Consider the following 24,022-nt stretch of genomic DNA (forward strand, 5'->3'; position numbering starts at 1 on the left):
ATGCTGAAAAATTTCCAGTCAAGACAATATTCAAGGTGTTAAAAAGTAAAAAAAGTGAACGCTCCAGTGGCTGCTAAAGAAAGTGGCTTTTTTTCAAGATCTGGGTTCTCCAAAACAGATTTCTGATAAGGATTCCCACAAGTTCTGCATCTTCTTCCAGGTCTATCCTTGTCAGAGCAGGAATGGGACTCATTCATGGTGCTCCTTTAGAAGTGAATGCTTCATACAGTTGATGGCAACTATCAGTCACTGGGATGTCTTATTTAAGAGATGGGGAGAAAGTATCCCATAAAACTCAAGTGTGAAGGTGAAATTTTTCATCTTTCTTCTTCTGGCCTATCCTCATATACCCTAGACACATTCTGGAATTATCCTAGAACAAAAGCAACTGCACCTTTAAGACTGTAAATGGTTCAAGGGGAAGGGGGCTTAGGAGTTCAGCAGATCAGCTGCATTAAGTTCTGAAAACTTCCTGCTATTTGTGATAGTTCTCATTAAACTATGTGAAAACCTTTTAGAAGCAATAAGCAGTTACCCTAGTTACGCTCATATTACAAAAAAGGATCCCAGGCCCCATAGTAAGTCACTCAAAATCACCAGCAGAGAACACAAGCACATCAATTTTTAGTCCTCTGCTTGACTGTAATACTCTAAGTTAGACCTCCGAGGTCAGGAGCCTCACTCTTTCAGTGTCAACAGCAAAACCAGACCAGTATACTTTCAGTTATTGTCCCATGGGCTGGAATTGTGGAAGCATGGGAGAATGCAAAGTCCACTCCCTGTGACTAAGTTTTCTGGTGGATAACTGCTCTTCTGCAGGCAAAGCTGAGAGGGGACATTTGCCAAGCCCTCACTTGAAGAGAGCTTGGTGAAAGGAAATTGTAAGAAAACACAGGGTAGATCCAGTATGCTTTTCATTATGCAAGTGCACTCATTCAGAGGCCTCTTTCTGTCGTTCAGTACAAACAAATACCTGCAGCACTACCAGGCACAGGAAAAAAGAGCACCCTGTTGTGAAGCAGAGTGGGAGACTTGTTGAGACAGTCTTAGAGGCCATCATTATAATCCATTTTAATATCCACATGTACACACACCCTGTTGTACTCTCTAAATCACAAACTCATTACATGTGGAACAAACATCATCATTAAGGAGGACACTTTTTCTGTTTGTTTGTATTCAGAGCTCGTAATAGAGGCGTATATTGTTACTCTGGCAGTGACTATAGTTTACACAGAACACCTGGGTTCACATTAAGCTACTTGCCACATGGACTGACAGTAATGCAGTTGCAGCAGCATGTCTGCTAGGGCAACATCAGAATACTACTTCCAGGCCACCTTGCACATGTTAAGAGGAACTACAACCACTGCACAGATGTATCAGACTTCCACCATAAAGTAGCTTTGTGCAAGAGCAGAACTGAGGCAGGACACAAGAAAGCTGTCCAAGGGTGCTGACCAGCAGGCTGCCATTGAGCAGCAGACCTGATGTCTTTAGTCAGTATTAGAGATGCTCTTGTCAAAGGGACTGAGGGAAGGAGTACAAGGCCAGCATGTGATGCCTTTGATTGATCGATCACCTTGCACATGCAGGAGCAAGGGCCCATGTCTTACTCTGTGAAAACAGCACAAGTCTTTCTAGTTAACATCGAGTGTGAACTAACCTTCTATGTTTGAGATTTTCTAACAGAACAATACTCAATGGTTGCACACATACTATTAGTCCTGAAAAAATGGAGGAAGCAGTAAATGTGGCACTTAGACAAGGAGAGAAAAATGGAACAAAAAAAAATTAGGGGTATATATATATCTATATATATAGATATATATATCCCTATATATATATATATATATATAGATATAGATATATATATACCTATATATAGGTATATATATCTATCTACATCTCTTCTTGATTTCAACCTAGCTATACAGATAGAACGGCTTCTGCTTCTTAATTACTAAATTACTAAAATTCAATGGCTACACATGACCATACATAATGTCATATAACTTTCGATCTTTCACACAGGTTACATGCTGATAAAACACCAGAACTCAGCAAAAGCTGATTTCTAATTTATATTGGCAGATCAGACTCAGAACCTTTGTGAGGAAATAAATTATATTCAAGACTAATATAGAGTTTCAACAGGTATAAATCACTTTGACCACCCTCAACAGCACCAGTAGAACTTACTGTTTGCAAACAATCCAATAAGACTGTGTGACAAAACTCTCTCTACGTATGTAGTACAGTTTCACAAAATTAATGCACTTTTTTACATTAAAATTTATCTAGGAAAACAAATGCTAATGTTGGAAGAGAGACAATCAATCTGATGCATGAAGTCCAGGATGTTTCATAGGAAACTCTATGAAGTCACTGGGCAGGGAGGATGAAAATCCCTGACCACTATTTTTTCATGTATGACTTAGGATTTACCAGTCCACGTGCAGCAGGCAGGCCTAAAGCTCTGAAAGAGATTCACAGGAGCCCCAGGTGAAGTTAGTACAAGTCTGAAAGAGAAGACCAGATGCAAGTGGTAATAACTGGATTCCAAAGACTGTTTTTATATATGAAGATGAACTAATCTAGCTTTTTATTTGTAATTTAATTTGAAATTGCACATGAACAAGAAGAAAAGGTAAGATGCTGTAAACTACCTGCCTTGGCTCTTCATTCCAAAAAGCCTTCCCCCATACAGAGGGACACCACCATAAACAAACAAAAATAAGGTCAAACAGAATCCATAATAACACCTTCTTATTGTGGTCTTAAGTCAGCCACAGGTATTCAAGGGAAGCAAAGGTCCTTTGGAGACTGTACACAAAACGCTGGATATGGAGGTCTGAAATCAAGGAATTACTTTATGGACCACATAGCTGGCAACATCCTTGCTTTGATAGCTCTCCCCTTCTCTGTACATACTTTCTTAATATGCTGTGCTCTAGTCTAAGAGCTAGGAGAAGATGGCAAATTATTTAGCAGATGTTATTTTCTTAGTCAGTGCATTTGGGTAATTTACAAACCAATTTTTTTTTAATATTTCCTGGTATAGATACAGGATTTTTTAGAAAGAAAATATGAAAGAAGTTATGATTTTTTTCCTGATAAACACTTTGAGGGTAGCGAGATTAGGAAGACCAACACATTCTTTTTCCACCAAACAGAGAAAAATTCTTGATAAAATTAGGATCAGCTTGAAACCCTTGAGAAGCCTTAAAATAAGTGTCAAAGCAGATGCATCAAGGTAACTTTGTAGTTTTCTATTCTTTGAGGCAACTTTCTTAAGAGATTTTTTATTATTATTTAAAGCTCTAAGCCACTCCACTGTTGTGCCTGAATTATTCCCACCAGGAAACAAGACAAAACACAAGTAATGCTTGTGTGATGGATACAAAGTGCTACCTGCTCTTCAAACCTTGGGGTCAGCTCTCAATAGCAGAGTAAGCAAGACAAAATGGTGTTCTTCTATTTCTGCTAGTGCACTTTTCATCTTGACAACTGAAGGTAAGTGCCAGGCTCTTGTCAAGATTCTTACAAACCATTAGCCTATTTTCAAGAAAGTCAACCTGGTAAGAGATATCTTCTTTTCTTCAAAAAAACACAAATAAAAAACCCCACAAGGAAACTTTCTGTGCATCATGCATGTAGATATACAAACTGGTTAACTGGTGAAGAATATATGCTTCTGGAGGCTGGCAATGCTATAGAGATCTCATTTTTATCTCTACATCGTTGTCTTGTAACCAAACCCATTTATCAGTGTTGGCTGAAAGTCAGGACATCTGTGCCTGATGAAATTTTGACATTTCAAAATTTCCATTTCATTCCAAACTGGAAGAAAACCAAGTATTTTTCATGTTTCCTATAAATGCTCTAGAAAATAACAATTCCAGATTAGCACATACGAAAGTTCCTCTAGTGAGGATACAGGTTGTGTTTCTTGTGTCAAATATCAAACTGTTTCGTTATCACCCCAGCAACTGACATTTTTAAATACCTCATTTTCTAGAGCAGTCCGTATTTTACAGCTACTCTTTAAGATTCTTTTTTTAAATTTAATTATTTTTTTAAACAGAAAAAAAGTATTACATCAAAGTGATATGATGCCATTGTGGTATATAAATTGCTCTGTGTCACATACATGTACATATCTATATATTTTCCACTACATATTATATAAACAATCTATATAAACAATTAGTGAATGTGAAACTAAAGACTGGCTTCTCTCTTTTTTTCTCTAAGACTGATTTACTTTTATTATCTTGAACACAAAGGGAATAAAAGCTTTTCCAGTAAGACATTTGATGATTGTTCCCTACCTTTGAAGCACCTCTTTCTGTGAATTTTTTTCAAAACCAAAATTGTCTTGAAGATATTGTAGTGTTGAGAAGAATCAACTTAAGGGGAACAAAACTAAAATCATCCTCAAAATGGCCTGTTATAATCAAATTTAATGCTGTAGGAGACTCAAAGCATTGATCCTAGAAGGGAACATAATGTGTTTATACCACAGCAACTCAAACTTCATTCTGGGTACCCATAAGGTAATTCCTGTCTTAGGTAGAGAAGGTCCACATCTATTTGTTGATTTAGTCTGCTCACATGCCAGACTACAACAAAATCAAAAGACCCCATCCTACAGCAAATGGAAAATCCAGATGTCCCTTCAATCAAGTGCTATGTGTTCTGCCCTAATTTTTGTCTGCAGGCTTACAGTGAACTTCAACTTAATCATCTCCTATTCAGTTTTCCAAATTGTTTACACACTCCATACAGACATAAATCTCAGGAGCCCCTGGAGTCCTGCATTGTGAAAAGATGCCATTTAGCCAGGTTTATGATTTCACACAATCACTGAGGTTAGAAGAGACCTCTGGAGATCAACGAGTCCACTGGATGGACATACAGCAGGACTGTGCCCAGTTGTTTCTTTGAATACGTCCACAACAGGACACTCCACTTACTCTCTGGGTAACCTGTCACAGTGTTCCACCACCATCCCAAGAAGACATTCATTATGTTTAAACAGAATTTTCAGTGTATCAATTGCTTGTTGCCCCCTGTCCTTTCACTGTATATCACTGAGAAGAGTCTTTTTGTCCACCAGCACTCCCAGGACTCCATCTACAATTCAATTTGTCATCATCACATCAACTCAATCACTGCAAAGTTAATTTAGGACAAGTGTTGTAATCCTGGGAAATGTTTGGTGCTGGAAAATTGTTCGTATTTTCAGGCTACTCTCTTATCATATCAGTTCTCTCCCTTCTCTCATACTACAGTGTGGGAAAAGTTGACAGATAAGAATCAACCACTCAATTGCCACCCAATTATTGCATCAATAGATACACAACATGTTTCTGCTTGTGGTCTAATCACTTGTTTTTCTTTTCTCAACAGCTTCTTTCCAACATGATGCCCATAACAGGAACAAATTATACCCCACTGGACCTGATCATCTCATCTGGCAGCATGCTTTGGACAACCACAAGTATTGAACAGCGGGAAGTTAGAGAAAATCTAACGGACAACTGCAGAAAAGCTTGTCAACAGGTACATACTCATTCATGATCCACTCATTACCCAGAACTTTGTTTTCAACTGAAGCCAGTGGTCTCACCAGTTGCAAGGGGGATTCTGGTCTTGATGATGCACTGGTCTCATCTGTTACAGCAGAGCTCAGGAAAGCCAGAGCCCTGATGTGGCTGACAGGCTGAAGCCCTTCATTGCCCCAGCTGCACAGGTCTCCTCCTGGTTGAGGAGTGCAGAGGAGCTCATCACCCCCCCCCCCCGAAATTTCTTCTATTTCATGTAGATTTAATTTTGTCTGCTTTGTCACACTGTAGTGCCCACTGGTCTACACTAGCATTCCACAATTATGCTGCCCACCTACCAAGTTCCAGCAGTTGCCACGTCAAGGCTAATTTTTGTGTGTGTTAAGGAACATACCTTGTTTGAGCAGTTCCCTTAACAGCAGCACACCAACCAGGCTGCCTCCAGCTACGGGGCAAACTGCATTTCTCTCAGCAACAGACACATCACGCAGTCACAACAGACACAAGCTAAAGCAAGCACAAGGTATATTACAATGTACTACTCTGATCTTCTTTTCACATTCTTCTCTGATCAGTAACAGCTTTTGAGTAAGCAATGTCTCTTTAGTTTGAGCTATAGAACACACTCTTATTTCCAAATAAGCAATTCCCTGCCACTGCATGAAAGCATCTCTCATTAGCCTAGGCGGTTTTGCTACTTTGTACCATTTGTCAACACAGACAGTACTGGTACAAAAGCAGTTTCCATAGTTTAAAGTTCTGCCAAACACTGTAGCAAAGTGGTCTCCACTTCCACTCTCTTCTCAGTAAATGATGAGAGTGACATGGATGTGATAAATGATAGTCCCAGTGAAAGTTCAGGTATCTATACAATGTCATATAGAACTGAATTGAGTCAGTTCTATATGAAAAGGTGAAAAGGGAGTAAAGAGATCACAACACTGAAGTGAGGATTTCAGCATCATTTCTGTTCAGTTTTTTTCTCCTTCTGCTTGCAGAACTAAAAATTATTAAGTTTATCTTAAAGGATGGCAAATGGGTAGTGAGTAGATGTGACTAGTACTGTAACATTACACCACCTGTAATGTTATCCCATTACTGATAAAAATAGAGCAACTAGCTTTTGCAAAGGATAGAAAAATACTACTGCATGCACAAATACTCGAACAATCTCAAGAATATAAAATTTTATGAAAATGAACATATTCTGAGCTCTGCTTTTGCACCAGTGTTAACTATGTCAGCTAGATTTATTTCTTTTAATATAGTACTATAGGTTATTGTCCCCATCCATACAGGAGAAACCAATACAGCAAAGATATTACTAAAAGGAAACTTCTATTTCACTCTCACTGAGAAAAAAAATGCAAGTGATTTAGCTATATTGCTTTAACTGTCCTAGTGTGACCTGTGAGCACAAAGAAGGCTTTTCATAATTTCAGACCAAAATGTAAAGTGCATCATTTATAATAGTAAAATGAGGTTTAGGTAAGTGAATCTGAAAGATTCTTCATTAACGCAAGGTGGTCTGGAAAACCTTAGCATTTTGTTCCTCCCTTTGCAATGGGTAACTTGGGTTAATAGCCAATATACCAGTCTATATGTATCTTACATATTAAAAAATACACAACATGTCTAACTGGATGTTACACTTCTTTATAATTTTTAGTAATTGTACAATCACCTTGAGAGTTAAAATTCGATTGTGCTACATCAGTAATAGTTATGTGAGGCATCATAATTGTCCAACAATATGAAAGCTTACCAACAGCAGAATTTGCTATTAAGAGAGGTATTAACTACATAGGAAAAAAATATCATTACAGTTTACTCGTCCCTGTTTGTACAGAAGTTACAGCTTTGTGTTACAGGTCCAACTGAAAGCCACCTCTAAGATTATAACTGACTGTGCTAAATACTCCAGTTCTCCCATCTTGGCCACAATTTGACTACTTCAGAATAACCAGAAAAGCATCACCAGAAACTGGTGCTTGCTACATAGTGTAGTGTTAGTCTTCTGTAAGACCATGTGCTAAAAACCCTGCCTCAGAGGACAGAAGTTCTCAGCCCATCTGAATGCCAGAAACTTTGCTCACCTTAAAGCAAGACATTAGGGAGTCCTACTCTTTCAAGTGATCAGAGACCCACATATCCCTTCCTTTCCCTTGATCTGGATGCCTGTCCCTGCTGCACCCCAAAAATCCATATGTGCACAATGAGTGAAAGGAGTCACTGTTGTGGGAGACCACAGGGCCATCAAGGTGTTAGATGAACAACTCCAAGGAACTGTTGATACAAATCATACACATCTGACTGTCCATACGGTGCCAACTACAGCCTTAAGCATACTACTGAATGTTAGATTTACATCACCTACAACAGCAATATGCTTTTATGCTGTAATTTTAACTTTCATGTCAAGACTCCAAGACAGGCACAGAAACACCAAATGCTGATCAACTGCCAAACTACCGCAGGCATGGAATATTTAACAACTCGGGGGAGGAAAAAAACCCCAAACCCCAAAAATATGGTCAAATAACCATTGTTCAGCTCAGGTATCAGCCTTGTTGGTAGAAGAAGAGATAGATTTAAGGGAACAGATTACCCCAAATGTTAATTTACTAAATAGTTTGTATGGACTAATAAGACACTGGTCTGCAGATGTGTAGAAAAAGGCAGCATACCAGAAGCTCTTCTTTTTTCAAGAACAAATCCTTAGCAAATGCCTGTAAATCAGTGACAGAGGCAGAAGTAGGAGCAACGGAAAGAGCCACAGGCAATTTGGATCCAACTGCACGGTTACAGGAATCCAAGCAGGAACCAAGTTGGAGTTTCTACCAGTAACTGGAACCTGCACTCAGAAAAAATGCCAATAACAGGCTCCCAGTACCCACTAGTGACCTGTCACTGAAACCTTTCCATCAGCAGAGCTGTGGTTTAGCTGTCATACTTCTTTCACCTGGATATTTCAGAAATCAGTTTTAATGGCATTCTCTATTGGAGATCAGCATGTATTTCCCATTTAACTCCTAATTTTAAGATCGACACTAATGCACACCTATAAATGGCCCTTTACGAAGGACATTCAACTAGCATGCATTTTATCCACTCCACCTTCTTTTAGAGGAACACTGAGCTTACATCTGAACACACGACTATATTACACAGCAGAAACGTGTACCAGTCAGCCATGGCAGAATCAAGGTGGGTGAGCATACACTGTGCTCTTCTGAGCTGGTAAGACAGACAGGCCAAGGTAGACAACAGCTCTCCAGGTAAAAACAGTCATTTTCTTGTGAGGTATCTGCATGTGTGAGTGGCTGAAGCTTAACCTTGCAACCCTAGGAAAAAAAACCTGCTCATATAAAGAAAAATGTAAGTGACAGAAAATTAATAACTTAAAGAAACACAGATAAATGGATCATACAATCAGCAAGATATATATTTAAAAGCTATTTACTGCTAATGATCTATTATTACTTTTTAAAAGAAATGGGTTTAAAGTTTAAAAGAAATGGCTTTTTTAGTTATTTTCTTTCCACTGCCCATGTCTTTTCATAGAAGTTAGCAATTTCAATATTCTATTCCATTTCAAAAGAATTAAGCATTCAGTAAACAGTAATTAAGCGAAAAGACCTTACAGGTCATTTTATGAAAAAAAAATTATATAAAGAAAAGAGAAAGAACTGAGAAAGCTATTGTCAGTAAACACATGCATTCACTTACACATGTGAATTACAACCTGAATGATCAGATTTCACTAACACACAGGGAAGTCGGCAAGAAATCTATAAATATCACAGCCTACAAACAGGTTTTGATAGAAATAACTGTCACTGCCCCATCCAGCCTCCCCAGATGAGGTTTTTGGCGGCTGGAAATGCACCAAGTTTATATACTCTCTTCCAAAATTTGTATTCTGTCTAGCCTCCTTTTCATTGTAAAAAAACACAGATACTAGACGTCTTAGGGAGTATAAAAATCAAATTTGTACATATACACCACATATGAGAAACACTTGCAAAACTGTATGTAGTCACATGAATGAATTTTCACAGTTAGCAAAAAATACATATCCATGCCCATACACGGTCATTGCATTATGTCACTGTGTCATACTAACTGAGAGTCAGCTGAGGTTACCTTTGGAGCTGATTTATCATTATAAAAGCAAAGCGTCATATAAAAGCCATGAATTTCCGTACACTCAATGTCTAGAGTAGCTCGATCAGAGTGATAGTAAATGATGTGGCTGGCTCAGTTCAACTCAGCACAGCTGGAGGGTGTTGCTATATATAATAAAGCTATCTCTGACCGTATGAGCCATTCCATCAACTGCAAAATATCAGCATCACCTCTGAGAACTGCTCCTCGTCCAGGCCAGAGGACAATAAAAGCAGTATAAGCCTAGTTTGCTGATTCATGGAGTGATCTCATTAGATCTGAGCCCAAACTGCTGCTTACAAGGTGAGGGAAATTATACTGCAAATGCAATGCAAAGATGATACGACTAACTTGAATAAATGAGCCAAGTGTAAAGAAGGCAATAATATCAGACTACTTGACTCAGAAGATGGCTGGACCACATCAGAAATCTGTTTAGTCAAGAATTGTTCTGGAGGATTCAGCCAACTTCTCCCTTGAGAGAAGCCTCTAAAGCAGAAGTGTGTTACCCTCTTGCTTTGTGTCCAACAAATGCACCTATTCCTGAGCAAATATTGTTTTCATGCAACCCCATATTCTTCACAGAGGACACACATAGAAGTATAGGAAAGGATGCTGCTTCTGAGCAGTGTGATCTAGTGCAGAGGGAGAAGAGCCACAATATCCCATAAACAAAAAGAAGTATTTTATTTGATCAGAATAACAGATGTTTCTTTATCTTTGTCAGGACAATCAAAACTACAACACCCTGCTATAAGTAAGACCAGTTTCAGTTCAGCTTTAATCTGTTTTTCCCCGCACTAGAACGGGAAAAGAGCCAAGGAGACAGAGACTGCTATTATTGAGCACTTACATTATCTCCTTATGGCTGAAAGCATTGTATAGTACAGGGGGGATCCTTAATTGCTTACATGCCTTTAAAAAAGCAGTAAGACACACAAAACAGATACATACTATCAAGAAACATGTTCCCACATTACCACTGCCTTGCTAAACTCCCGCCATCTCGCACATTACTAGGTAACACTATCTTTGTGCTTAGTTACTTTGTGTTAAAGAAAGAGACCAATGAGAAGGAAGGGAGAAAAGGCTGTTAAAGAGTTTTAGCACCTCATCCATAACTATGATGGTCTCAGCAGATATATCCACTAAATCTCATGGTTATGAGATTATACCTCAGAGCAAAACTTATTCCAAGATCACTTATCATCATCAGATCCACTTGCTGAAGCAATTCAGCATACACTTAATGTTCTAATCTACTTTATCCTTTCATTCAAGAGTGCTGGTCAAGGATGGCAGGACAAGGAAATCAACAAAAAGAAGCTTACTGAAAGGAGAAAAAAAACCTAAAAATTTACTAGATTATTTTCTTGACTTAGTTAGCTGATTCGCCAAACCAGTAACAAAACAACAACAACAAAATCCTAGTAGGATTAACTCTGTAAATAATAGGTGAATGTGTAAAGAACAAAATTTCTAAGCTCTGCCATTTCAATTCCACCTGCAAATATGTACACACAAATATATATGTATATAGAATATAAATATATATATATGTAAAGTCAACTTTTAACGCTTAGCATTAGAAGTTTAATCCCCCATACATGTCAAGAACTTTGTAAGCAAAGACATGTGAAGTCCAATTCCCCTGAACCATATTTCTTACTGCTCTGAGCATTCATGAAGTTAGTCACCCTTTATAGCATGGGAAGTATACTATACTGCTCCTAGCAGCCTAGCAGTCTGAAAATAATGGTTATAAAATAAGTAATTAGATTTTTAACACCTTGTATCTGCTTACCTAGCAGTATAAAGAATTACAAGAGCACCTGTATTAGATATCTTACAAAGCAAAATAGAGATGTTACATTGATGTTACAAATATTATTGTACAGGCACTTATATAAAGTAGGCCTGTGGGGTTTTTTAAAATGTGTTACAGAATCTATTTTTATTTTTTCTTTAGCTGCTACCATTGAAACTTGCACATCTGCAAGAGCATGTTCCAAGATGTAGCACGTTCAACATCAGTCATCTACAACCTCAGTTTTGAAAGGAAAAAATGTAGCTGTTTTAATACACAGAAGAATGAAAAAATCATCAATTTTAAAGATATTCCTCTCTTTTCCCCTTCCAGATCTTGTATAATTGCAAGCCCTTAATTGATGATGTGCATGAAGCATTTCTGTGGCTCCCAACGAACAAAGCACAGAAATCTGACAAAATCAATTACTAATGAGCAATAATAAGGCTTGATCTTTACCCCATTCAAGTCAAGTACAATCCTCCTGCTTTGATCAGTAAAAGCAGGTCCTGTCATTTTTGCTCAGACTGCTTTAATAAAATGCTCTGCATGAAAAATCAAAATTGTACCATGCCAATTTGTGTGGATTAATCACAAACAAAACAGCCTGATCCTACTCTCACAGTAGAGTTTTGCAATTGATTTGAAACTAAAAACAAAAATACTTACATATATAAGTAACTGTTAATGAAACATTTTGGGAGGTCTCACCTACTATCAGGCTGGCAGAAAGCATTTCTAGATATAAATTTCAAAATTAGTCTAATGAATACAAGAGAATTCTGAAAACTGATTTTCTCATCTATATGTATAACTAACACTTAAAAATATAAGGTATTGCAAAATTAAAAATTACTTTAAATGAATGAAGAAAAATAACCAAAGCAAGTGGATACAGACTACTAAATAATCAGAGTAGCTTCTATGATGCTAACAATAGCCACATCGAAACCAGCAGAAATCTGAATCTAAGTTTAAGCTGACTAACTGTTCCTCCATCAAAACACAGCCCTGCTGTGATACATATTGCAGTTCAGATGACAAGAGATGCAACATCACGCACCCACTTTCAGTGCTCAAAAGTACACGTTGTACAGACTGCAAAGAAAAAAAATTGTTTTATATTATCTAAATAATACTCATAATTATACTCATAGTACTTAAATTGTAACTCTGTTACAGTATTTAACCCAAGTGTTTCAATCAACTTTTGATAACCTCAGATTTTCAGGCAGATGACAACTTTTGCTGTCTTTTTTGGTAAATCTGTAAAGCAACACAAAAGTTAAAAACAGCCCATGACAGCTTATTTTTCAAAACAAATATGGTCCTCTCAACTGAGCTAGGAAAGCAGGCAGGTTTTTTTCACAAACCAACATCCCAGGTGCCATATTCTAACCAGGGAGAGGGAATGCTTAGGATTAGTGGAGTGGTACCTGGCAGATCAGCTATTTTATCATTTTTAAAGCATCTTTACAGCCCTTCTCTGGTATGTAGTAACTACCGGTCTTCCTTTATCTTCCTTGACTATCCTAATAGCATACCTAAGAAGACAGCACTGAAAACACGTAGGTGTTTGCATAAGGAATCGTTCTTTTGTTCTCTGCTGATGAGGGAACACCACCTTTGTCAGGCGGCGCAGCAGCGTGCGCAAGTGAGCACCCACTTGGATCCATCTGCCTCCCCGTGACAGGCGGCCCCTGCACGGAAACACTCACAGAAAATGAACAGTCACTGCTGACCGATCATTAGCCTGACCTCTTGTGTTTAAATATACATATATACGTATTTATATGTTTGTGAAACGTGTGTTTTGAGTTCAGCAACCTCGGAGTACAGTGAGTTCGGTTCAGTGATGAGCAGCGTCTGGCGCGTCTCATCACTGAGCTCCCACATCCTGACAGCACCGGGAGTGTTCCAACACAGGACCGCTCACACGGATACCACTCGCAAGGGCCACGCACAGCTCCGCTCAGCCCCGCTGCAGCCCTTACCCCGGGCTGCTGCTCCCCACGAGCTGCCCCTTCCCACCGCACGCCCACGTTGTCCCTGTCCGCGCAGGGGACACAGCGCGGGCTTCGCCCCGGTTAACTCTGGAGAGCGGCCCTGCGGCGGGGGCACGGGCAAACTCTCCTGCCGGTACCGCTTCCCGCCGCGGCCCGTCACCCCTGGGCTTCTTGCGGGGCTTCCCTACGGGGGTCGGACAGGACCCCGCCGCAGCCCGCGGGTCGCATAGGTGCCGAAGGGCCCCTCTCCCCGTGCCCGCCGCGGCCGGCGCAGGTGGCGGGAAGGCTGCGCCCATTCCCGGGCAGACCTCGCCTCCTAGCGCCCGCGCCGGGCCGCGCTCCGGGCACCGGGAACGGCGCCCCGGCTGCCTCCCGAGCCTCTCCACCTTCCCGCATCGGGCCCACCGCGTGACCGACCGAGGGGGCAGGGAGAACGTAAGGGCCCGGCAAGGCCAGCAGAGAAGCAAAGCCGGGGAAAGACACGGAGCTGACACGGGTCCCCGGCTGCCCCTGGGCCCGCCCAGCCCAGCCAAGCCCGGGGCGGAGCGGGGGGCTTGGCGTTACCTTTCGAAGAGCAGCCGGATCATGAAGATGCAGAAGGCCAGGGGGAAGGCGAGGTAGAGGTCCTCCGCCTGCGGGAAGGCGGCTTCCTCCGTGCTCTGCAGGTCCGCCCAGGTGACGTTGTGCGGCAGCCAGAACCGCTCGTTCCAGAACCAGGCGAGGATCCCTGCCATCTTTGCTTTGTCTGCCGCGGCACCCCCCGCTCCGCTCCGCCCGCGGCGAGGCGCGTGTGAGCGGCTGCCGAGGGAGAGGAGGATGGAGGCGTGTGTCAGCCCCGCAGCCGCGGATGATGCTGCCGAGCGCCGCCGTGCCGGTTCCCCGCCCGGCGGGGGCAGCAGCCGCCCCGCCTGTCACACGGCCGCGCCGGCCCCCATTGGCTCCCGCCCGCGCCCGCCGCTGTGGGGCTGCCCCGGAGCCGCCTTCCCCCGCCCCCCTTCCCGTGCTAGCAGAGCTCACCGAACCGGGAAACACGAGTGACGCGGCCCGAGCGAGCGGGGACCCCGTCCCGCGGGCACTCACCGCGCCCGGGACTGCCGGCACCGGGGGCAGCCTCTGCCTCAGAGCCGGCCCGGCGCCCCCCCGGCCTGGCGGCTCCGCGCCCTGTCACCCGCCCGGCCGCCGCGGCCCTCCCTCCCTTCGCCGCCCGGCCGGGCTCCCGGCGAGCCTGGAAAGGCTGTCCCCCGATTGGAATTGGCAGGTGGCAGCAGTGAAGAGTTGCACAGCCACGCGGAGCGGGGACGGCTGCCTCAGCCTGGTCCCCCCGAGTGACCCCTGCCCGAAGCGCTGCTCCTGAGGCGTTTAACCGGGAGCGGGGCTGTCTCGGGTGGAAGGACCCTCAAACGTTCAACTTCACCCTGAACGCGAGTACAGGCGTAAATGAGGCATGGAAAAGCGTCGGAAAGCGCACGACTGATCAGCAACAAAACTGAGGTTAGGACTGTGGCTTTGCACTCCTAGCTAAAGAAAACCTTTTTGTTTTTTGCATAGGTTTTCACTTTCGATTCCTTATCTCACTGCCGTGTCCCGCTAAAGATATGCTGCAAGAGGAAAACTATAATTGATTCCACTATACTTTACAGCAAAGGTGTCTAGCAGACTTTAGTGTAGCTATAGCCACAGGGCTGCACACATGGTGGTCTAAGCACACACAACATTACTTCAAGTAGTAGGTATACCACTCCAGTAACATCACTATTTTGTCTGCCCTGCCTCAGTTTATTTTAGATGGCTTAGGTTTCCTTCCCTTGTATCATGATTCTCTTCAGCTAGCTATTGAATACTAAGAGACACAGACTTCTGCATATGGCATATTTCAGTTTTACCATCCCGCTTTTATGTTTTCTGCTAACTTGTTCTTTTCGCTCCACTGGCTCTATTTCCCCTTCCTAAAAAATTAATTGCATGGCTCCTCGTGTCTGTGCTGACATTTCTGTGGTGAATAAAATTATAACTCAAACATAATGCTATGGAAAACATCGCACTGATTTAAAGAAAGCTATCAATTTCTCTATATGGAGATAATTTCCATCTAGGACATTTCAGGGAAGTTTCAGGAAATGCTTTGGCAGGATGGCTGAGTAGCCATGTGGGTAAACCTGCCGCTGAATGTTTCTGTTTTATTGCTGAGCCAATTTCCTAAGTGTCTGTATTAGTATTATTCTGATTCAGTTTTTGTGGTTGCTTCTTGGGGAGAGAGAAAAGAGCTGGTAGCTGGAGCCTGCTCCATGGACACCTAGTCCTTCAAATTGTCTGAAAAAAAGTTTGAGTTCTAGCATCACTGTCAGATCTGCCTGTCCCCATCTCTTCCTTCACTTCATCTCAGGATTCTTCTCTGACATGAGCTATCTGTCAAAATCCAGGGCTTTGCTGTAATTTCAGTTCAGAGGGAAAGCAGACCATGAGTTGCACATCTCAAATGCAGCCTTCTTCACTTACAAGTAAGACTTTTTGTGCAGAAGAAAACATCTCTCCGCTCAAATCAGCAAGACCCCTTTTATCCGGTACCAAAAACTGGCTACCATCTCTCTTCCTCCTTCCAACTTCTCTGCCTTGTTCTCACAGCCAGATTTAACCCTCTTCCAACTGACTTAGAACTCACCTAGGATTTCCAGTGGGAGCTTATCTTTCAGCACTGTCTCACAAACACCTGACCTGGCTCCTGCACATACACATGTGCTTCTCAAATCATTCAAATCACTCAATTTTATGAATGGACTTGCATAAGTCAGTTTTAAATGGAGATGTGAGTGCACGTCCTCAGAGTTACCTCAGAAGCATCAACTTTGAAATCTGATGAAAAGCTCTTTAGATATCATTTTAATATCTGACAATACACATATAACCATTTACTTCATTAATAATAATTGTGTTTAAGGCAAAGTTGTTTTTAATCAGAAAATTGCTGTCATTATTCTGTACCTGAAGGTGACGTCTTTTTGCAGCCTATTTCAATATTCCAGTCACTTTAGAAGTACATTCAATATTTATGTCTGTTTGCATTCCAGTGAAGTAGTTCTTTCATAGTCAGTACTGAGACTCACAGGTGCTGCTGCTTGGCTGTGCTTATGTACAGATATAGGAAAGGAACAGACCTTTGAAAAATGAACCTAGCAACAGTAATAATCTGATGATGCATAAGAGGTTAATTCCTTCTGAACAATAAGTATAATTGACTTTTGTGTCAGACTAAAATTTTTGGTAGGACAATAGATCTGAAAATGAATGACAGTTCTGAAATGTTTGGAAGGATGATGTTTAAAAGCTTTTAATTGAATTCAAACTGTGGAAGCAATTATGTAGATGTAGCCAAGATATGACTGTGGAATGAGGATGCCTAACTATTGTGCTTTGAAGGGAGATATTACCATGGTGGTTTTTTTTTCTGCCCCCTAAAATTGTTATATCACAAAATGGAGCCAGATAGAACTTTAAAAACCATGGTTTCATATGTGGTCTCATATCTTGAAGGAACTTACTCCAAGGTGGCGCTAGAACTTGGCTGGCCTAAAAAATGTAGAAGGTTGAAAGTGAGTCTGGTTCCTCAAAAACCCAGCCTGGGCACTCCGTAATTACTAACAAGAGTTAGTAATAATTAAACAAAAGCAGATAGACAGATTCACCAAAAGTTACCGAACTTGTGTTTTTACTCCAAAAGGAAAAGAGAAAACCGACAGGCTGCAAATCGCTAGTTCAAGACCTTGAGCAATCAGCAGAGTGGCTGCTGTAAAATGAAGGACTTCTTTGTTTATGTCTTGTTTGTTTATTTAGCATCAAGAGCCAGGTTATTTAGGAATAAAATTACTGTTCTTAGTCTAATGAAGTTCCTCCTTCAGGCTAAGAGCAAGTGTATTGAATACATTTTCACACAGCGGAAGACTGCAATTTGCTCACCAGCCTCACTTCTCCACACAGAGACAAAGTTCCAGTAGCCTCTTCACATCAGACTAGGAGATAGAATAAAATGTGTGACACTTTCAAATTTAGCATTGTTTTAACGCATGAAAATTCAGAAAGTTTTCTGGAAAATTCAATTTAGTTTTTTTAATAAATATTAAACAGCTTAAAATATGCAGTGATTTTTGCTGTCTTAGGCTTCCACACATATGTAAACACACACACACAAAAAGCATAGATTAAAAATAAAAATAAGCAGTAGTTAGACATTAAGATAAGAGAGTTGCTTTAAGTAATGGGACTCCTAAGATATCAGGACAATGTTCCAATAAGTATTGCAAAAATTGCATAGAAAATCAGCATGTTGTTTAAACTCAGCTGTTTGGCATAGAAATGCCATTTAAAGTTTTCAGGCAAATATGGCTTGAGTTACAAGCTCATAACAAAACCTTGGAGGCTTCCTTCAAGGATATTAACAGGAATCTTTCCTACTGGGAGTGTTTCAAAAGCAGCTTTACTAGCTTGCAGTGGGCAATAGCTCACTATTTCTGTTTACCTGTCATGGTTTATTTTTCCATCTGCAGTAAACAGGAGTGTGTATCACATCTGCAAACTGCTTTGAGAGAGTTTAGTAACATGTATTTGTTACCACCAAGGTGCTTGTGCCATATTGCTGGGACACCTGGAGGAATTTGTCCACCAAAACAGGAAAAGTTGCAGAAAAACCTTGATTTTAAAGAACTGCTGAAGAATTAGTTGAAAGCAATCAGACAAATTTTTTATCTCATTTAGTCTGCTATAACTCTGGAGTAGACTTACATGCAAGGAAATGTGATCAGACTCTGGACCAGTCCCTTTAATCAATCATATAGTACAGGTGCCAATAACACTATCCACTGAGACTTCTTAATATCCAAATCTGAACTGGATTGTTCTTAAGCAGAAGAGGTGGCTATGGCTGATCCCTGCAAAAGCAGTGGTGCCAGTCCCATTTCCATAGGTTGGTGTCATTAGACTGCTGATATTGTGCCTAGTAGAAGGGCCAAGAACTGCCTGGGTGTTGTGTGACTGCTCTGTGCCCTCCCGGGGAGCGTGGAGGACCATGGGCACGGGGGAAGTGGCAGCGCAAGTCATGGCCATGAGCTGTCATTCTTCTAACATGTCTTCTGCCTGCTGGTCCCAGCAGTTCTTGTGCTTCCTTCCAGTTTCTTGTGCTACTAGTTTTGCCAGCTTCTCTAATAATTTCACGTGCGAAACACACTAACACAGCAGCAGTCTTCATTACAAATGCTATGCTGGGCCAGTCAAATCAGTCTTGACTCCTGCACAGGGTTGTATTAGTCTGAAGAGACCAGTCTGGCTTTACCCAATTACCAGACAACGTGCCCTGAATTCAAATCACTAGCAGAGCTCCGTGTAATAGCACTTAAAATACATCAATACAGTAGGTGTCCCCAGGTTATATCACTCCATAGCCTTCCAAATGTTTTATCTTGGCAGACAAACAAGTTTTGTCACTTGGAAAGACATGCAATGGTAATTAGTTTGGCTGCTATGAAAAGATATGTGGACAAGTAGTTTTAGCTGAAAGAAAGGTTTACAAGCTTTGGGACAGTTTGTGCTTTGTGTTGGGCTTCGATTAAAGTCAAGATCTGAAGCAGAACTGCTCTACGAGGACTGGTCAGAAGGAGAGGAGGAAGCAGGAATTGCCTGATTCCTTGTATGTCTCCATGCTTCATTTGTCTTCACTGTTCACTTTGGTTTGGCTTCCTGCTCTAGATTTTTAAAGAAAGCATGCCAAAATGTACATCCAAATTATGACACCATCATAGTTCACTCGATTTCAGTGTTGTCTAATTACCTGAACTTATGCTAGGAAGAAATGAACTTTTAGGAAGAAATTTTTTACAGAGAGAGTAATCAGACATTGGAATGGGCTGCCCAGGGAGGTAGTGGATCCACTGTCCCTGGAGGTTTTCAAGATGAGGCTGGATGTGGCACTTAGTGCCATCATGTGGTAACCACAGCGGTGTTGGATCAAGGGTTGGACTTGCTGATCTCAGGTCTTTTCCAACCCAGTTGATTCTATGATTCTATTCTATGATTCTATAAACTGAACTAGGCCCTACTCAAACTACAGTAAGAGTAGTCAGAGTCTTCTGTACCAATTTTAAATAATTTATCCTGAAAAAAAGCTTGTAATGAGGTTTGCACAACTCTGAGCATAGACAGGCAGCTGGAAAAAGTGCTGATTTTATCTTGAACTAGACACACTGCATCACCCTGCAACTGCCCTTCAGAAACATCTACTTCATGCCTATTCATGTGGCCAGGTTTGGGCTATAGAGTCACGTCAGAAATTACTTAGTAAAAGAACTTTTCAAACTAGAAGGAAGACAAAATTTACTGTATACTGTATGCATTTTGTCTCACCAGCATCCAGAGATGCTCTGGGGGACTGCAGACTTTCAGTAGCCAGGCCTTGTTTCCATGCTCAGTGAAATCTGGGCACTGACCAACCACATTGTTGTGCCCGACTCAACAATGAACATGCAATCTGGAGTCTCTGCCAGCTTTATGTCAGCTGTCAGGGGACAGACAATACCTGACTCTCTACGTAATGAGAGCACTAATCTGGCAGAAAAAGTCAGCTACTACAATGCTGAGCTGTCATATTATTTATAGGGAGTTTGCATTGTCAGTGTGAGCTTCTGCAAGATCAGTATTTCCCATCTCATGGCTGCAAGCTGTGTTGCAGTCCTGGCAGCCTGGGAGTCATTTACTGTCTTATCAAACCACAGTCCTGAGAACTCCAGAAATTACTGTCAGAACTAAATTCTCTTACTTACCAATCATCTTCAGACAGCTTCCAAGATAATTATATTCTGCCCAGAAGAACATTCACTTGGTCATCTCAGTTTTTTCTTCAAAGCTCATTTAACATCACTGTCACAATATCATCTGTTAGTTATCTGGTAACACTTTGTGTTTATACCTGAATGAAGCCAATGCTTTTTGTTATTTGTTTTTAAGACCCCACCTAGATAAATTATTATTCACCTAGGAGCTAGAGTACAGGTAACTTGCTGGCAATAAATTTGTATTTTATCACAGTTTTAAACATCTTCCTTATAAATTTCACTGTAATTATGTCACAGCTATGCAGAATTTTATTTTCGCCCAAAACATATTTTTGGGTTGACTGAAACTATTGTTAAATTCATGCTGAATTTATCAAATTAGCATTTTCATTTCCCTAAATCATCAAATATATATTCTGACATTTTCAAACCAAAGCAGGCACTTTTTATTTTGTAATGACATTGCAAGAGTAAGGTTATTTCATTTTTTATGTGACTTGGAAGTAAAATATAAGTCAAAGGATGGAGTAAAATCAGACATATCGTAATTGTATGATGCAAGTTTATGTTTAAAGCTCTAGACAGTAATTAAAGATTCCCTTAGCTATACTGGCAGTGTCAAGGCTCTCAAGAGTATAGATCACACATTATTGCATTAAAGTCAGTTAAGTGGAAAAGGTACCAGAAAACTGAACTGATAGCTCAATGGCCACACTCCCTGCTGGGGTAACTAGCGCTGCTTATGCTCTGTAGTGAAGATAACAACTTAGTGCGTCCTGTAAACACAGTCATAACTCCACAAATGGAAGCTGACCATCCTGTCTCCTCCCTCCATTCCAGAGCAGAGCTATTATGGCCACTAACACAGTAAATTAGTAAGGTATGGCTTTAAGCATTTTCTGAATTGGAAATATAATACTCTGTTTCTGTTTTCTCTGGACTGGCAGAGAGGAAAAGACAGAAAACAACACTTCAAATTTTCCCGGCTTTGTTTCAACCCCAGCATGTGTTCTGTCTTGCAGAAGTTCATACTGGATAATAAATCAAAAGAAAAATGAGAGGACCTTCATTCCAGCTATGAAAAAGAGATTGTTTTTACTCCTCCTATGAAAACAAAAAGCACCAACATACTATGTCTGCAAGATCATGTGTATAGGTACTATATTATTATATAAAACATCATAAATACACCCTGATTTAAATGTTGTACTTAGTCTTGGACCAGTGTTATCATTTTACCTTTTCTAGTGGGTAACACTTCAAATTAGTGGCTGCAGCCCATTTGTATTCTTCAGAGCCTTTGTTGCTCTCTTGACACCAAAGCTGCCATCCACCCTGCAAGTCGACTGGTCAGCACATGCTAATAGCTGCTTTGTGTCCAGGCACAGTAACATGGACACACCAGCAAAATCTACTCAGGGACTTATCATTCCTACGATTTCCAAAGGCTCAAGGAATATCACCATAATGATGTTTGGGGGATAGTAATGGAAGGACAAAGCAAACTTAGAGAAGTTTTATCAAGGATTTTACATTTCACAGGGCTCCAAAGGAACCACTAAGATGGTTTTGTGGCAACTTCATTGAGAATTAATTTGTCAAAAACATATGTGCAATGCTGACTTTTTATATGCTTGAAACACCAATTTATAAAAAAGATCCAGAGAACATCAACCAAGAGGAATGATTTTTCCCGGACCTTTGTTACTAAAAGTTTTCTTATTTGTAAGAAAGACTGTATTTTCTGAATTAATGCTTAGTGTTGAAAAGGTACAATTGACTTCATTGTTGGTGATTATTTTGTGGGATTTTCCCCATTGCATTTTACACCGAAAGAAAGAAAGAGGTGTTGGCAATTTTGACGCAGCTGCTTACTTTTCTCATGTGTAAGGGAGAATCCTGGTGTGATCAAGTTTCCTCCTGCTTTGTAGAGTGAGGCTGATTGTAAAGTGACTGCATCGCAGACAGATGGACAGATATCCTCAAGGAATGGTTTTCAAGGTTGCAAAATTTCTAAATCAGCTTAGTGAACCCAACAGGAAGTATTTGCAAAGACATGCAGCATTTAAGTTTATAGTCTGCATACCGTGATCTAACTATATCAACATTCTATCAAACAGGTGTTTTTAGCATAACTAATTTTATTCTACATATACATGTAGAGCTGAAGTAATTTTTTTAGAAAAGATTCCAAACCTATAATGTCTTTACCTCTTTTGACCTAGAAACCCGAGTTCCTAAAAGCCTATAGTGTTGAGATAAGAAAAAAAAATTAGGTATTAGTGGGTTTATGGTTTTATATCATTTATGTACAATCACAGAATGGGTAAGATTAGAATGGGCCACAGTGGGTCAGCTGGTCCAATCTCACTGCTCAAGAGCACATGGCACAGGATTGTGTCCAGACAGTTCTTGAATATCTCCAGTGAAGGAGACTCCACAATCTCGCTGGACAGTCTGTTCCAGTGCATGGTCACCTGCACAGGAAAAAAGATCTTCCTCATATTCAGGTGGAAGTTTGGTGCATCTGTTTCTGCCTGTTGTCTCTTGTCATACTGGTTGGCACCACTGAGAAGACCTGGATCCATCCTCTTGACACTGACCTTTCAGATACTTACTGGCGTTGCTGAGGTCCCCTCTCACTTGTCTCTTCTTGAGGCGGAACAAGCCCAACTCTCTCAGTCTTTCCTCATGAGTGAGGTGTTCCAGTCCCCTAATCATCTTCATAGCCCTCCACTGGACCCACTCCAGGAGCACCATGTCTCTCTTGTACTGAGGACCCTAGAACTGGACACAGCATTCCTGGTGAGGCCTCACCAGGGCTGAGTAGAGGGACAGGATCACCTCCCTCGACCTGCTGGCAATGCTTTTCCCAATGCACCCCAGGATACCACTGGCTGTCTTGGCCACAAGGGCACACCGCTGGCTCATAGACAGCTTGTTGTCCACCAGGACCCCCAGGTCCTCTGTAGAGCTGCTTTCCAGCAGGTTGGCTCCCACCCTGTAGTGGTGCCTGGGGTTATTCCTCCCCAGGTGCAGGACCCTGCATTTGGCCTTGTTGAATTTCAGACAGTTCCAGTCTGCCCATCTCTCCAACCTGTCAGCATCCTTCTGAAGGGATGCACAGCCCTCTGGGGTATCGGCCTCTCCTCCCAGCTTTGTGTCATCAGCAAACGTGCTAAGGAAGCATATGCCCCTTCATCCAAATCATTGATGAATAAATTAAACAATCTTGGGCCCAGTACTGGAATTTTGGGGGACACCACTAGTAACAGGCCTCCAACTAGACCCTGTGATCCCTCTGGGATCTGCTGTTCAGCCAGTTCTCAGTCCACCTCACTGTACACTCAGCAAGTCCACACTTCCTGAGTTTGCCTATGAGGATATTGTTAGAGACAGTGTTGAGAGCCTTGCTGAAGGCTTTTGACACTGTTGCTGAAGGCCTTGCAATCCATCTCTGAAGTCAGTGGCAGTTTTGTCTCTGACTTCAAAAGAAAATTATCAGACTGATAGAAAAGGCAGGTGGCTGAGCTTATTATTTTCTCTCTGACTGTCATCAGGTTGTTGCTATTTTGCTTTAACTAGTGTACATTTAAACTTCACTAATTGGAAAAAAAAAACAGAGGAGAAGGCTATTTTAACTGCTTAGATGTACCA

General features: G+C 41.2%; 1 protein-coding gene across 2 annotated transcripts in view; it reads right to left on the minus strand.

The window, feature by feature from the left end:
- CERS6 (ceramide synthase 6) overlaps positions 1–14,428 on the minus strand; it is a 114,317-nt gene extending 99,889 nt beyond the window's left edge. Inside the window, exon 1 of one of the 2 annotated variants that reach the window (XM_032693627.1) lies at positions 14,115–14,412. In XM_032693627.1, coding sequence (XP_032549518.1) covers positions 14,115–14,284 — 170 coding nt within the window. In that variant the 5' untranslated portion in view covers positions 14,285–14,412. Of the gene's footprint in view, positions 1–14,114 lie in introns of both variants that reach the window. The other variant, XM_032693628.1, reaches the window with a different exon arrangement.
- Positions 14,429–24,022: the final 9,594 nt, after the last annotated feature.

This window comes from Chiroxiphia lanceolata, chromosome 7 (genome assembly GCF_009829145.1).
Source record: "Chiroxiphia lanceolata isolate bChiLan1 chromosome 7, bChiLan1.pri, whole genome shotgun sequence".
Classification (NCBI taxonomy): Eukaryota; Metazoa; Chordata; class Aves; order Passeriformes; family Pipridae; genus Chiroxiphia; species Chiroxiphia lanceolata.